This window comes from Nanorana parkeri, unplaced genomic scaffold (assembly GCF_000935625.1).
Source record: "Nanorana parkeri isolate BGI_ZX_2015 unplaced genomic scaffold, ASM93562v1 scaffold1752, whole genome shotgun sequence".
NCBI lineage: Eukaryota > Metazoa > Chordata > Amphibia > Anura > Dicroglossidae > Nanorana > Nanorana parkeri.
The window spans coordinates 119,706-136,890 of record NW_017308020.1 but is presented as its reverse complement, the minus strand read 5'-3'; the positions used below and the strand labels follow the sequence as shown (position 1 = coordinate 136,890).

General features: G+C 41.2%; 1 protein-coding gene across 2 annotated transcripts in view; it reads left to right on the top strand.

The window, feature by feature from the left end:
- NRAS (neuroblastoma RAS viral oncogene homolog) overlaps positions 1 to 17,185 on the top strand; it is a 32,562-nt gene that overhangs the window by 4,443 nt on the left and 10,934 nt on the right. For both annotated transcript variants that reach the window (XM_018571414.1, XM_018571415.1), the window contains exons 2-5: positions 7,992 to 8,119; positions 9,176 to 9,354; positions 10,195 to 10,354; positions 16,428 to 16,551. In XM_018571414.1, coding sequence (XP_018426916.1) covers positions 8,009 to 8,119; positions 9,176 to 9,354; positions 10,195 to 10,354; positions 16,428 to 16,547 — 570 coding nt within the window. In that variant the 5' untranslated portion in view covers positions 7,992 to 8,008 and the 3' untranslated portion in view covers positions 16,548 to 16,551. The remainder of the gene's footprint in view (positions 1 to 7,991; positions 8,120 to 9,175; positions 9,355 to 10,194; positions 10,355 to 16,427; positions 16,552 to 17,185) is intronic.

Below are 17,185 nucleotides of genomic sequence, written 5' to 3'. Positions count from 1 at the left end.
CGGGCATCGGGCAGGTCCCCCCCCCTAACCCCCCGCCCCCCCACATTTAGCCCTGCTTCAGTAAAGCAGGGCTAAATGTAGTTCAGGGAAGCCGTTTTGTACAAGACTTCTTGTGCGGCTGTAAAGCAGCCGTCCATCTAGCTACTTATAGGTTCTATGCCATTATGGTATGATAATTGGTAGCATCTCTAAATGGTTTTCTTATCAATGGCCGAGGTGATAAAACAGTATGCCACCATGGTAGAGAAAAGGGATCAGACTAATTTTTCCTGTATTATCAATCACCAAGTTCATAACACATTCTTTCACTGTAGTCGCAGCTGTTCTGCTATGTATCAATTTACATTAAAACATTTGTTTTAAGTATTTTCCTGTTTTGCATTCTGTAGGTTTCAGTGGAACTAAACAAACCTGTTTAGCCTGTAACTGTGACAAAAAATGACAGCTGTTGAATATTTATAGAGCTTTAGCTGAAATTAATATTATTTCTCCATCACAAAAAATAAATATACCAGTGACACATATTTTGTGGCTTTCTGCCATGAAGCATGGACAATGCTTGCTCCCTTTTATCCAACAGGTAATGAAAGGCAGCTGTCATGAAACTTTGACAATTTGCGAAATTCAGCATACATGGCACAGGGCCGCACTGGACAGCAGTACAGGGTACAGATGGTACAACCCTTACCGGCTGAGGGGAAGCACTGTTTGCTGAAATGTGAGTATAGTGGAGGGGAAGGGGGGAGAGAGGGTCCAGATTTGAGCGGTTAATTCCATTTTCCCAAATTACTTGGGAAAGTGAACTTATCCTTTAATGTACATTGTGCGTGTTAGAGAGCGCTGCTTCCCCAGTACCACAATACGGCACACAGTGGAATGGGAGCAGCATACACACACACTTCCCTACACGTGCATTTATTTGGAGTTGGTTATTTATTTTTTACTTTATCACTTTTTTACTTTTTTAATTTCCATTTTATTTTACCTTTTTTAATCACTTTTTTCATTTCTATTTACTTTTTTAATTTATTATTTGGGTGTTTTTTTATTTGTATTTGTTTTACACTTTTTTTTTTTCCACTTAATTGCTATAACACAGGAGCTAACAATCCCCTGTGTAATTGCTAATGGCATTTGGAGATGACAGGTTCTCTTTATTGAACCTGTCACCTCCAATACAGTAGTGCTAGCACAGTACTGTGCTGGCTCTCCTGTGACAGCTGAGATGGGAAGGCTGCGAGTGCAGAGTGGACAACGAACAAACTGCTCTCCCCTCTCCATCCTGAATTACCTTGCCATGACTCTGAAAGCCATGGGGGAGGCTGGGGTGGTGGCAGCATGTGGTGGCAGACGGCAGTGGGGGTGAGGGGTGAGGGGTTCATGCCCGGACTTGCATGATCTATATATTTTATTTCTCTACATGGTATAATCTGTCCTATCGGGTAGATCCCTCTTGTAACAAGCCATACTAGTAGGCAGCTTCACTACTAAAAGTACTTGCTGTGCATGTACTGTTCTACTGGTAAATGACAGGCACTTACCTGCACTTTTCTTCAGATCAATGCCTTTGTTTCTGGGGGACCTCGAGCCCTTTGCTTTTGCTGTATACAGGGTTTTGGCATCTTTTAAAGCAGAGCTCTGGGCAAAAATGTTCTTTGGAGCCCCACTGCAAGGGTTAAGTGCTCGTTTTTCTCTTGGTGCCAAAAAATAAAAAGTTCTGCTCACCCGATCCTCGGAGCCGGCTTGCTCTTAGACCGGTCCCTGGAGCCTCTCTCTCCCGCTGCAGTGTCCAAGGGTCCTTGAGTCACCACATTGTATACACAGTGTATAGGTGGTGAAGACACCAGGGATGTACCATAGTGGGTAGCCCCACTGCAAGGGTTAAGAACACTTTGGCCCGGAGTTCAGCTTTACACTCACCTGTGCTAAGCCCCACCCTTTAATACAACATCCAAATACCAGAGTTTCTGTGATCAGTACAAATTCTAGTATTTGAGAGTTGAATGACAGGAGGCTAAACTTGACATTGACAGGGGGTGATGCTTAATCTAGACTTGGAGAGAAGTTGACTCTGTATCCAGCCTGGATTTATGACCCAGGCTTCTTTCAGGAACAAAAGAACTGAACAAGCGTAGGTGATAGACATTGAACATGAAGGTGAACATGTCAGGTCCCCTATAAGAATTGCAGTCATACTTGGGGGCGGGGAGGAATATTATATGTGGCCAATGTTTAGCCAGTATGAACGAGATCAGTCTGGTTTAGGGTTTGGCTACCTCATTTACGAACACTAATATTGTTGTGGCTCTTCCACTTATTTAGATTAGATGCTGTTATATGTAATTTGTGGGTGTATCGAAATGTAAATGAACATGAAAGCTGTCGTTCATCACATTGATCCCTTCACAAGGCAATAAATAGATCATGCATAGACCTAGTAGCTCATCCAATTCCCTTTTTTATACACGCCTATTCCAATCATCTTCTTAGTGATCTCTGCCAGGCAATAGCTTTTGGCAGGCTTGAACAAGATGTACACGGCTTGAAGCTTGCTGTTTGGGGGTTAAAGGCCTTTGCTTTTATTTCCTTTTTATGTATGATATGAAAGCTCTAGGGTTCTAAAACAAAGCTTTGTTTAAGCATTGCTAAAGCTGCATGCAGTGCTATCATTAAAGTCCAACTGAACTTTTTAGTTTTATATTGGCTAAATACATTCCAAGTGCATCAACACCATGGCCCCTCCTGCCCCAGAATGCAGGGAGGCTTGCTCTGTGCGTTCCGGCCACTAACCATGCTCGAAAGCCCTTAATTTGTCGCAAACTTGCGTTTTCCTGCGGCAGGAATCCCTTATCTGGCGTTTACATGCAGCAACTGTCACCCATTCAAGTTAATGATCAGGTGACAGCCGCTGCATGTACATGCCTGCATACCGCATGTAATTGTATGTGATATGATTACATGCAGTTACAAAAACACTATCGCTGGATAAACAATCGTGCATCCAGGGATAGTGATTGATTCCTATTTGCATGTAATCCTTTCACATATGATTACATGTGAGTACAGGCGTTTACATGCAGTGGCTGTCACCAGATCATTAATTTCAATCGGTGACAGTTGCCGCAAGTAACATGTGCATACATTAACACTGGTACCGTATATAGTAGCGGCCCCCACGGGACTAAAAAATGTGTCCAGTGGCCCTGAATAAATTGAGTTCCCGGAGACCCCTGGCTTAATACAAACTTTTACCCTCTTTGCATGCTGATCTGAAATAATCTAGCAGTCAATCATTTAAAATGTTTTTGCATTTTCATACAATTATTGTTTTTCCAATTCTTGGTTCAGTGGGGCTACATCACCAATGCCTTCCTGGGAAATCTCAACTCTAAACTCAAATACCACGAGATTTCTGGGGGAAAGACCTTTTTCCCCCCAAAGATTATGTGCACTGTCACATATTCCAGGAGACCTAGAGTTCCACTATGTAAAGGGATTCATCTGCCCTTAGTAAAAATGGCAATTAAGAGAGGAATGGGGAGGAAAAGAAAAATACGTTTATGCAAACAATTAGGAATGCACCGATATATCGGCCGCCGAAAATGGCACTTTTGGCATAAGGGCCGATCTAGCGGTGCATCTCTGCTTTCTCTCCTGCTTTCTCTCCTCCCCACTGGGCGCTGCTCTGTGTCCCAGCGCTGAGAAGAGAAACTGTCACAGGCAGCCTCCTGTGACAGCTGTCAGGAAGCAGAGCGAGATACAAACACTCAGTGATCGCTGAGTGTTTGTAAATAATTGAGGACATAGCATGTTGACTATATCCTCAATTATGAATGAATGGGAAGGGATCTTCCCTCCTGTCCATTCATGATTATGGATATAGTAAACACAATATATCCTCAAGTTATGAATGAACAGGAACACTCAGTATAGAGGATTCCTGTTCATTGATAACAGGGGATGCAGAAAAAGAGATTAAGGACTCTGTGTTCTCATTTCGGTGCACCTCTACAAACAAAAAGCCAGCAATTATCTATAGGTTTACACACTCACTCACTCACTCACTCACACTCCAAAAGTATTGGGACACCCCTCAATCATTGGGTTTAGGTTTTCCAATCACCTCCATGGCCACAGGTGTATAAAATCAAGCACTTAGGTATGCACACTGCTTCTACAAACGTTTGAACTCCAGAGAGCGACCCATTCTTTCACAAGCGTGGTACCGTGATAGGTTGCCACCTGTGTAGGGCTGCAGCTAACGATTATTTCCATAATTGATTAGGTAGCCGATTATTAACTTCGATTAATCGGATAACAAAACAAAAAAAATAATGTAATTTAAAATACATAAATACAGCGTTACAGACATAGTTTACTTCAGAATAACAGAATGCACATTTTTTAAAAATCATACTGCACTGGAACGTAGGACATTACAGTACCGTGCGGGCAGTCACACTGGGAACGGGATGTGCATTTGGGATCCATGGAAATGAATGGCACTGCAACAAACCTGGAGCAAAGTCAGGCCAAAACTGAAAATTACTTTCTCTTCCACGAAAATAGGACCGTGTCTTATTTTTTTTTTTTCTTCACGAAAAAAGACACTAGATCTTATTTTCGGGGTGTTCTAAGCCAATATAATAAAATAACCAAACTTTTATTTTAAATGACATACAACAATAATATTTAAAATAACACCAAAAAAAGTATTTCTATTTTTTATTTTAGTTTATTAACCCCTTCATGACTGAGCTTGTTTTTAGTTTCTGTTCGTAAATGACTGACACACTTTTGACATTTTTGCTGTGTGATTCTTCCACGTCGGTAATATACTTTCTTACAAAGTGCACCCACACATATTATATATTGTTTTTTAGAGGACAGATAGGGCTATATATTTATATCACATATGTGTGTCTAACGCCTCAGGACACATAAAATATAAAAAAAGAGGAGAAAACGTTAAAACACCCAGTTTTGATTTGTAGTATTTTTTTTTACAAAAACAGCACAGCTAAAACAAAATGCAATAAATACATTCATTTATTTGTCCCTTATTTTTTTTTATTTTTTTACACTTTTCACTTTTTTTTATACTTAAAAATGTTTTATTTATTTAATTATATCAAGCAGTCATTGTGAATCTCACTATTACTGCTTATTATAAGGCTGCTTCAAACTTCAGAACAGCCGATAATAAGTTAGTGACACTGATCCTGCAGCAGTTCAGGATTCAGCTGTTACTAAAGGTTTTCTGATTGTTACAACAACCATCAGCAAACTGAAACATTCTTCTTTCAGGAATAGATACATTATGTATCCCTGAAAGTGAAAAAAAAAAAAGCCAGTATAGCTTGAGAGAGATATCTCTCGATCTATACGAGCTGTCAGAATGCCGGCATGTTTGCCGGCTCTGCTTTGACTCTGACACCTGATATTAAGGTACCGGGTGTCTTAAGAAGGTTAACCGTTTCATTAATGGATGCCTCTAAACTGAGGGATACATTAATTATCAGCGGTTACCAGCCTTCTAGTGCAGCAAATAACTCGTCACGTACAGTGTACGTGACAAGTCATTTGGTCCCTTTGTGGCGGGACGTACAGTGTACGTCTCCCGTCACGAAGGAGTTAAACCTTTTAAACAAAATTTGTTTGCATTTTTTATTAACTTTTTTTACATTTTTTTTTTTTTCCAGTATTTTTTGCAGGTGCAATAGCCAGCCTGTTATTGGCTATTGCATTTGAAAATATCCAATAGCAGGCTGGGTATAGCTCCCAGCCTCTAGATGCTGTGGAGGCATGGGGGCGGGGGCACATAAAACATGCATTAAAGGATTCTACTCCAGGAAAAAAAATATTAACCCTTAGTAGTGGGGCTACCCCAGCACTCACAGTTTAAGTGCTTGTTTGTGTCTAGGTTCTAAACTAAAAAAAAAAAAAAATGTGTATTCGCTCGATCATTCCAGCCAACTTGTTCTAGACCCGTGTAGTGAGCATAACTTTTTTTTTTTACATGATAGTCAATGTTGTCTTTTTGTCTATGCTATGAATGCCTAACTGTAACAAGTAACAGTTTTCCACATATTAATTGTGTGCAGCCTTGAGACCTTTTTCTACCCAGCCCTTTGCTGCCTTTTCCTTCCATGTCCACCAGGTGCTTTTCCCAGTTTGTGTAGGGTATGCGAGCCTGAGAAAAGTAGTGATGGACTACAATCTCCCGTTTAGTTCACTAATATGTATTGAGATTGTAGTCGGTTAGGAAAGTGAGCTTGGGGCAGTGGCTGCTTTACTACACACCCATGGGGAACAAAAGTAGCCACCCTCCAAAAGGAAGGACAGTGTCAGCATGAATTCAGAGATGGCTTGAGGATCTGTAGCCAAGTGATACACAAAGACGGTACAGTATTGTGAACCGTTAGGGTGCTTGAATGCATTTTTAAGTGTCGTTTGCTAAAGGTTTAGTTCTACTTTAACTTTTTCATAAATATAGTAAGTTCATGTGCTTGACTGTAAGGGGCATATGAATCTGTATTTAAATTTTAATATCAATCAATATTTTGGGCTACTTTAGATTCAGAGAATAGCTCATATTAGAGTTCTACTTTATCCGAATTGAGTGGAATTCATAAAAACTGGAGCAGACAGAATCAGGAGCAGTTGCCCATGGCAACTTATCAGCACCTCTCATTTTTAAAGCTAAACTGAAGAGTGCCGCTGATTGGTTGTTTAAGAAAACTGTCTGCTCCTGTTGTCAGGAACTCCCTCCCATTGTTCTTTTTATATTTTACTACAAGAGGTCATATGAATGTTAAAAGGAAAAGGAAGCGTTTCTTAGTCACCATTTCTGTGGTTTCATTTTATTTGTCATAATCTCACTCCTTGACAACACTTCTGTTTTTTAAAAAACAGGTACATGACTGCACAACTCCTATAAACTAGCATATTTGGTGGCTAGTTGCTAGGCGCCTAAACATTTATTCTCTGCCTCTGATATAATTTTATACCTTTTTTAATACCTTTTTTTGTGGTTAAGGTATTGAGCAGAATGTCTATATTGTAGGTCTATATTGTAGCTTATTGCTTTTATACATATTTCCACTTAATATGCAGTTGTGCTCATATGTTTACATACCTCTGGCAGGGCTTATAAAATTTGGAATATTTTTAAGAAAACACAAGTGATCACAACAAACATATATTTCTTTAGATTTCATTTGATTTAAACTATTAAGCATCACAGAATAGAACAATCATTAAAATGATCTGTTGCCTCTTTTCGCATCATTGATGGTTGCAGTCTTTTGTGAAGGTTTTAATTGAGGCAGTTTATTTTCTTGTGTGGTAAAGCTGCTTATTCTTTTTGACAAAAATCCTTCAGGTCCTTTTTTACTTTTTTTGAAATGGCATGCTTGAGATCTTCCCAAAGTTGCTCAATGATGTTGTTGTGAGGGGTCAACATGGCATTATGCTTCAGATCATTGTCGCTTTGGGAAGTCCAGTTGTGTCCCATGCATTGCTTTTGGGCTGATGAATTCAAATTGTCCAATATTCTTATAAAATGCTGTATTCATCTTGCCACTAGTTTTATCGAAATATGCTGTGCCATTATGTAGCTTACACCCCCCCCCAAAACAGCAGAGATCCATCTCCATGTTTCACAGGAAGAATGGTGTGCTTTTCTTCGTAGGCCTTGACTCCTCTCCAAGCATAGCATGTATGGTTGTGACCATTAATTTCAGTGTTTATTTTAAATGTATTCCAGTTTTAAGCCTTCCCTATGTGCTGTATGACAAATCGTAAGCAAACTATTTTGTGTATTAGGTGCAGTATAAATGGCTAATATTTTACAAAGTCCACCAAGGGTATGTAAGCAGCACAACTGTTGCTAATTCAGAATAAGGTCAGCCCAGAGTTGAGAGCCTTTATTTTTCCCTTAATACAGGTTGCATTTAAAAGGTCTACTAAACACTCTCTTTGTGTTTTAGGGAACCAGTCTACAGAAATGACCGAATACAAACTGGTGGTGGTGGGAGCTGGGGGTGTTGGAAAAAGTGCCTTAACAATACAGCTTATACAGAACCATTTTGTAGATGAATACGATCCTACAATTGAGGTAAGTCATACAGTTCCAAATTTGTCACCTTGATGTTTTTGTTTTCCTAGGCTTCAGTGTACAAGGTGTTTAAGGTATGATATAGAAAAGTAAGATAGCTTAGATGAGATTACATTCAGGGGAAGCACTGGTAGATGAGTGACTGAACAGTGACAGGAGCCGGCGCTATAGTGGAAGCATCAGCCTATGCGGCTCTGCTCCCTCCACTTACTCCTCGCTTCCTCTAGAGCTGGCTTCGTTGGTACCGCTGATTCTCTCCCGCAGCTCTTCAAGTTCCCCCTTATTCCACCACTGGGCTTGGTAATGGCCCCAACTAGGTCTTATTTTTGGGGTAGGTCTTATATTTTAGCAATTCCCAAAAATAGTACTAGGTCTTATTTTCGAGGTAGGTCTTATTTTCGGGGAAACAGGGTATGTCCGAGTCACCCTTGGCAAGTGGGCAGACTCAAGTGCAGAGATTGCATTTAAAGTGTCTTCTGTGTTGTGGGTTTTTTTTTTCTGTTATGTAGGGTTGCACAGATACCAAGTACAGTACTCGGTACAAGTACGAGTACATGTACCGATACTTTTGAGCTCCAAGACTACTCTAGAGAAAAATTCAAAAATTAGGAGGCAGCTGCCATTTGTAAGGCGCACACAGAGCTCCTGGGATTTGTACATCTCTGTTTTAACGTACGATTTTGTTTTTATAACTATAAATAAAGGGATGCACAGAGTACGAGTACTGATACATTTTTGTTTATCGTCATGTGACAGTTTTTCTAAAACAATACAGACTAATGATTTCAGGGCAGTGTTGGAGTGCCCGAGGCAAGGTCCCAGCTGCAACCCTGGTAGTTCTCATGAAAATGCCAAGTATCTGCACTGGTACTCGAAAAGTATCTGTGCATCCCTAGTTAGCAGAAGGGTCAAGGGTATACTAAGCAGTAGGTGGGGAGCTATGTCAATTTATGTGAACAGATCTTCCAGCTTAAGCTCCACAAGAACACCGTAGAAAAATTCAGTCCAACATCTTTCACCTATACTGGAATACATGTTTTCCTGTTTATTCCCTAGGACTCTTACAGAAAACAGGTGGTGATTGACGGAGAAACATGCTTGCTGGATATTTTGGATACTGCAGGCCAAGAGGAGTACAGTGCCATGCGTGACCAGTATATGCGAACTGGTGAAGGGTTCCTTTGTGTGTTTGCTATCAACAACAGCAAGTCCTTTGCCGACATCAATTCCTATAGGTAAATGTACACTCTTCATGAATTATAAAGGGTTTTAAACATTCCTTGTGCTGAGCATACAAGGACAGATCTTTCTTTTGGTGTGTTTAAATATCTATTCTCCAAGTTAAAGTGACCCTAAACTCAGGAATTGAATCTTAAAAATGCATTCAATTACCTTAACTATTAACAAAAATATGACTTATTTGTTTATCACTCAGCTGTAGATCCTCAAATTATCTCTAAATTTGTGCTGACACTGTCCTTCCTTCTGGAGGGTGGCTACTTTTGTTCCCCATGGTCCCTGTGTGTGTTGTAAAATAGCCACCGCTCCAAGCTTGTCCCCGTGATGCACTACAATCTCACATTTAATTTACTAATTTGTTTTGAGATTGCAGTCTATCACGGGTGCGAGCTTGGAGCAGTGGCTACTTTACAACACACACAAGGACCATGGGGAACAAAAGTAGCCACCCTCCAGAAGGAAGGACAGTGTCGGCACCAATTCAGAGATTGAGGATGTACAGCTGAGTGATGAACAAATGAGGTACAGTTTTGTAATAGTTCAGGTCCATGAATGCATTTTTAGGATTTTGTGTCACTTTAATGCACTTCCAAGATCTTTCTGGCTTCTCATTGCATAAAATAATTTGGTGGCGGGCTTATTCTGTAACGCAAAGAGCAAAGTATAGTAAACAAAAGTGACAAATCGGTGGTTTTTCCACCATTTGATATGAGTTTTTTAAAATATTATCAAGTGCTGCAATTTGCATTGTTTATTTTTCATAATGTTGTTGTATTGAATAATTAGGATATTATTTACCCTTTTTTTGTTTCTTTAAAAAAACTTTCTTCTAACAGGGAACAAATAAAGAGAGTAAAAGACTCAGATGATGTCCCTATGGTACTTGTTGGTAACAAATGTGATTTACCAACCAGGACTGTAGACACCAAGCAAGCTCAGGAGCTGGCCAGGAGTTATGGTATCCCCTTCATTGAGACCTCTGCAAAAACAAGACAGGTATGTCATTTTTAACATTGGACTATAAAAAACACATAGAAATTTGTGTAACAATCTAACTACAATACAAGAAAGGGATAAGATATAACCATAAGGGGAGGATAGCACAGAGGGGGAAGTGTGCGCACACCTATGTTTACATTTTTTCCTTCTGTACTTACAAATGCATTCCAATATTTGTTGCACCACTGCCTATACAAATAAGCTTGAGCTGCTAAGATTTGTCAAGCCATGGGGATGAAAGCAGGTAAACAATTGGGAAAGTTACCAGCACTGCAAGGTTCCTCTGCAAGGGGTAAAAGTAATAACATTTCAGTTTGTTTATTGAAAGTGTTGGATCCACATTGGAGAAGAAACACCAAAGGTGACCTTAAAACCTGTATGCATTCATTAAACACATTTTAACACTTGGGCAGACAACTAGTGCCACAGTTTGATGCATCCCTGTACTGTATCCCCTTGCGCGCACTCATAGTAAATACCTCTATGATTTTTAGAATTCAAATAGTTGAACTGTTACACTGGACCCTAAGTAGGAGTATTCCTTGACTCCATCTAGCTGATTGTCCTCTTAGTGCTTGTGATTGTATCCTGTAACAGAGTAATGACTAAAGGAGGATATACAGGCAGCAAATTCTGTCCGGTTCTTGATGAGCCGACCGAAATTCGCACAATGGGTCCTGGTGGCGGCACCTTTCTGTTGGATAAAAAATTCTTGTCAAACGGAGCTTGCAGCCTATCACCTGCAGGCTCCGTTCAGTATTCTGACAGCCAATGGCTGCTGTCAGAATACAGTAGGAACAGCATCTGACAATATGTGTTGCAGGAGTTTAAAATAACTTTTGTTTTGGAGTTCTTGCTACCTTGGAGACAAGTGGTTTGGAGTCCTTGCTACTGAGGTTTAGACCTCCTTTAGTTAGTTCCCCGCTTTGCTGTTTTAGCAGATCTTCCCCCTACCTCCCAATTTTTTTTTAATTTTTTAAATTATTTTATTCTACTCCCTCTCTCCCCCTTTCTATTTCCCTTCCTCCTAGGCCCCCCTTCACCATATGTAGCTAATACACTCCAATAATTTTAATCTTCTGTGGACTACAGGGACATGGAGGACCTACAGCTGGTTATCATTAATGCTAAGGGCCTCAATACCCACGAGAAACGGAGACTACAACTGCAGGACCTTAGGAGATGGGGATCTCATGTGGCCTTCATCCAAGAAACCTATTTTAAAGCTGACGCTGCTCCCTCGCTCAGGGATTCCCACTTTCAGGTCTCCTACCACTCATGCGTTGTGTTTTCAAGGTCAAGAGGGGTTTCCATTGTGCTTTCTAGACAGGTTCATGGATTGCCAGACTGATGCCGACGGCCGTCATCTTTTTCTGAAAGGCCGTATTGGCCTGACTTTGGTCACTTTTGCGGCAATTTACGCTCCAAACTATAACCAGGGTCTTTTTCTGGAAAATAGATTTGCTATTGAACTTTTCGGTTGGAATTTTGCTCCTTGGTGGTGACTTTAATGTACTATGGATCCAGCCATGGATTCAACTTCTTCTGGTTACTCCTCCTTTTCCCCTACAGCAGGCAGACGTATCCTCCGATCCTTTTTCCGTTCTCGACTTGTTAATGCTTGGCGTCTGCAGCATCCAAATATGAAAGACTATACGTTTTATTCTGTGCCCCACAATATGTATTCACGCATAGACATGTTTTTTTTAGCATTGATCACTACTACAGATATAGGCACTATCACATGGTTGGACCATGCTCCGGTGTTTTTGACACTCACTCTTTCTGATCTCCCTTCCCATGAGTCGTGGCAGTAGCGTCTTAATGACAGTCCACTTCAGGACCTAAATATTCTGTCTGATGTCACTAAGGAATTGCGCTCCTATTTTGCTCTTAATGATGTAGAGGATTGTGATCCAGTACTCCTATGGGAAGCCCATAAAGTCTATATTAGGGGGGTTTTGATCAAGCATGGCTCCCGTGTTAAGCGGCAGAGAAGTGCCAAACTTCTGGATCTCCTGCATACTCTTCACGGTTTGGAACTCCAACATAGATCAACCCACTCTCCTGCCATACTGTCCGATATACTCTCTGCCAGCAGATAAACCCCTTAGCCTCTTATAGAGTAAAAGCGACGCTCACGCGCTGTAGGTGGAAATTTTACGAATCCGGAGATAATTGTGGGAAATTATTAGCGAGAGCACTGCGGGATCAGCGGATGCTCTCCTATGTTCCACATATTGTAACGCCTCAGCATGCCAAAGTTACACTTCCAAAAGGTATCGCCAATGCCTTCCGAGAGTACCACTTTAACTTGTACAACTTGCATCCTACACTTGATCCTGGAGTAGAAAAGGATGTCACCAGCACACCAAGCTGTAGTGTTCAGCAATTGTCCATTTTAATGCCCACCAATGTCATTCAATAGCTAGGTGACATGCTTTTCTACTTCATATTTTGGCACGGTGCCCCCGTGGTCACTGCTAGCCCCCTCTTGTAATTTACAACAAATCCGGTAAGGAGTGCAGCAAGATATATATGTTTCTACACCTGATCCTGTCTCTCGGGATTCATTGCATGCTAAGATCTCCTCCTACCTGAACTTGAGTACTATGCCCTACATATATATGCCACTCCAATAAGAGATGCTTTGCAATCCCCCATCACATCCGACGAGTTTCTTGCGACGCTTCAAACCACTAAGGCTGGAAAATCCAGCTACACGCAAATTATTTACTAAGATCCCGGAGACTAGGCTAAGCATTCATATGCCAGATCTGATACATTACGACCAGGTTGGCTTTATCCCGACCAGGAAAGCCCGTGATAACACAATCAAAACTCTTCACTAGGTCCATCATGCCGCTACCTCTAAGATCCCTTGCCTTTTTCTCTCCACAGATGCCGAGAAGGCGTTTGATAGAGTACCGTGGAATTTCTTGTTTGCCACTCTGAAACATATTGGTCTTGGTGATCACATGTTGTCTTGCATCTCGGCTGTTTACTCTGACACGACTGCCTGCCCTAAGGTCAACGGAGTCCTCTCGATCCTTTCCCAATCTCAAATGGAACCAGACAGGATTGACCCCTTACCCCTCTTCTGTTCACCTTGTCCCTAGAACCTTTCCTTTGGCATGTTCGGAATAATGTAGATGTGTCCAGGATTAAAGTGGGAAATACAGACTAAGGCTTCTGCATACGTGGATGACTTGATGTTCTCCCTTACCAACCCGGCACTCTCCTTGCCTAACCTCATGAAGGAATTCTTGATGTATGGTAAATTGTCTAACCTGAAGATCAACTTTAGCAAATCGGCTGCCATGGGAATTTTACTTCCGAATCCTCTTATTAGTTCCCTTTTGAGATCATTTCAATTTCCAATGGCCCACCGAGCTTTGAAATACTTGGGTACATTAATACCTTCGGACGTGAAAGATAACTTTGCCTGCAATTTTCCCCCTCTTATCTCAGGTCCGTACCCTTCTGTCCAAATGGCAATCCGGTTTCTTTTCTTGATTTGAATGTTGTAACATACTCAAAATGTCTATTTTGCCGACATTTTTATATCTATTTCAAGCCCTTCCCGTATATATCCCTGACGTGTTCTTTCGTCAAGCCAACTCATTAATGTTGAAGTTTCTCTGGACTAACCACCATCCTCGCTTACCTAACACCCTTTTAACTTGACCTAAATCCTTAGGGGGCATAGCCCCCCTGATTTAAATAAATATTATACGGGAGGACATCTGGTCTGCTTAGTCGACTGGTGCAGTCACTCATCCTCCAAACAATGGGTATTATCTTAGATATGATCTTAGAGGAATCTTTTTCACCGTTTCTTCTCTCTAGAGCGACTTGGTGTCTTCCATCCCTCCCCTCTACACTTATAGCTCATCCTCTGCTTGGCACTACCCTATCTGTTTGTGCTAAAGCTTTTTTGAGATGGCACCTGGTTGGGGAGTCCTTCCCCCTCTATTCAGTTATCGATGACCCTGATTTCCCACCAGGAGTTTTGACTGGCCCTTTTCAATCCCTTCTCCCCAAGCATCTCTCAAGTTTCCCACTTCCTCTGCAAGGGATCGTGCCCTTCTGTCACGTCTCTTATCGCTCCAGATGGTGTGTTTGGGCTAGATCATTGGAAAGCCATTCTGTTGAGACACTTCCTACTCTCTGGCAGAGCCCTTTCCCCCTTCTGTGGTTCGCCATTTACTGGATGCTGCTAAAGCCTGTATTCCTAGCCTCTGGAAGACCTGATTTTGTCCTCTCAAAATAGACATGAGCGATATACCAAGACTTGGGTTTTATTGGATGGAGTACCTGGACTCCTCTGAAGGCCGGGCTTTAACATAGTCTCTTTCTAGCTGATTAGCAATTGCAACTTCGTATACGGGTGATCCAGTGGGGGATTTCTTTCTTTCTTTCTTTCTTTCTTTCTTTCTTTCTTTCTTTCTTTCTTTCTTTCTTTCTTTCTTTCTTTCTTTCTTTCTTTCTTTCTTTCTTTCTTTCTTTCTTTCTTTCTTTCTTTCTTTCTTTCTTTCTTTCTTTCTTTCTTTCCTTTTTTTTTTTATCCTCTTTTTGGTTTATCCTCTTTTTGGTTTATCCCTCCCTGGTACTGGAAGATCCCTTAGGCGGTTCACATTGGACTGCCCATCATTGATTATAACAAATTCACTTACCATTTTCCAAACGATTCATAATTGTATATATCTACCGACTTCTTGTTTATTTCTTCTTTTTTTTAAGGACATGACTTATGCGATACATGATTGACTCACTCAGAGTACCTAGATCCTGCCTATTATGTCTCAGTCGCAGTCAGGTCTTTTATGGATTCATCTGATATGAAACACTGATCTTGATGTATCTCGGCTGATAATGTCATTTTATGCTGTCAATACATTGTTCTCTATTACTTTTTTGTTAGGGATGCACCGATACCGGTATTTTGGTACCGAGTACCAATAATGTTTTTTCGGTACTCGCCGATACCACTTACCGAGTAAGTCCCATTCAGGAAGCCAGGTGGCGTGTAATGACTCGCCACCTGGCTTCTTGATTAGCCGGGCAGCGTGTAAAGACTCGCCTCCCGGCTTCCCGATTAACAAGAAAGCCGTCCCATACGAATCCCCATAATAATCATAGGATCCAGTATGTCTCTGCAGTGCTCGGCTCTATGGCTTGTATGCTGCGGATCTCTGTCCCCTTTAAACTCGGCATGTCCAGCCTGTCAACCCCGGGGCCTCTACAGCCAGGAGCGGCCTTCCTCCGGTACCCAGCCTGAGCTGGTTTGCTGGCCAATCATGGAAGCCAGGCGCTGTGTAATGACGTGGTGCCCTGCTTTCTGATTGGCCGGGAGGCCGGCTCCATGCTCTCTCGTCATGAGATGACGAGGGAGCATGAAGCAGTCATTACACTGCACCCGGCTTCCTGATTGGCCAGCTTCCCGACCAATCAGAAAGCCAGGCAGCGCGTCATTACACGCTGCCCGGCTTCTTGATTGGCTGGGAAGTCGGCTCCATGCTCTCATCACAGGTGACGAGAGAGCATGAAGCCGCTTTCTGGCCAATCAGGAAACCGGGCAGCGTGTAATGACGCGCTGCCCGGCTTCCTGAAACAGGAAGTATCGGGCTAGGCATCGAAGAATTTGGGCAAGTACGAGTACTCGGCCAAATACTCGGTATCGGCACCGATATGGATATTAGTATCGGTGCATCCCTACTTTTTGTTTATACTGAAAAATTTTGATTTGTAAATAAAGAATTAAAAAAAAACTTGTATATTGAAAGAAATAGATTAATATTAACACCTGTTAAAAAAAGTAGTACAAACTACACCAACCCACCGCAACCAGTTCACTTTATTAACTGGCAACCAGTTTACCATCATTTTAATCTCCCTTTTGTAATCTGATAATAGGTTTTCATGCTACTAATTTTGTTAATAGTTGTTGCACTTTGCACTGTTTTAAAAATGTCATCATCGTATACAGTGACAGCTTCCATAAACCTGCTTTTTTTTTTTTTTCTTTCTTGTATGTAAACACTTTTTTGTTCTTAATTGGTTAACATAGGGTGTTGAAGATGCTTTTTATACACTGGTCCGTGAAATCCATCAGTACAGGATGAAAAAACTGGACAGCAATGAAGACAGCAGCCAGGGCTGTATCCGGTTGCCCTGCTCTCTCATGTAAATAGGTAAGATAAGATAAACGCCATTTTATTTGCCTGCATCAGAGTGTATGTACATATGTAAGCCTGTGCACACATGTGAAGATTGGTTGCTTGAACTAATCTCACCCAGCACCAAGAACCCAGTGCTGGCAGTGTTCTATGCAAAACAAAACAAAAAAGTGAAATGAAGAACATTGACTTGTGTACTCTTAACACCAACCTTAATCTTACATTTTTATCTAACCCTTACTCTGAACCCTCCCTTTAGCGTAACTCTAAAATGTAAAATAACTGCTTAAATTAACGTTTTTAAGTTGAACTTTGGGTACAAATTACATACATGATGCAGTCTGAATAGCATTAAAATCAGTATTTGGTATTCAGTTGCTCCACCATAACATTCTTTAAATGTAAACCAGAAAACCCAAAAATGAACACCAACAGGATGGCAAAAATGACTTCAATCAGAGTGCAGGGGAGGCATCAGAGGCCAAAAAGACCCCTTATATGTCCATAAAGTGTACCTGTCAAACAGTGCTATCCCATAACTAGCTCATCAGAACCATTGTAATAGCAAGGAGGTTAAGTGAAAAACACATTGTAAAAGTGCAAAATAAAACACATTGTAAAAGTGCAAAATGGAGGGCGGGGGGTTGAC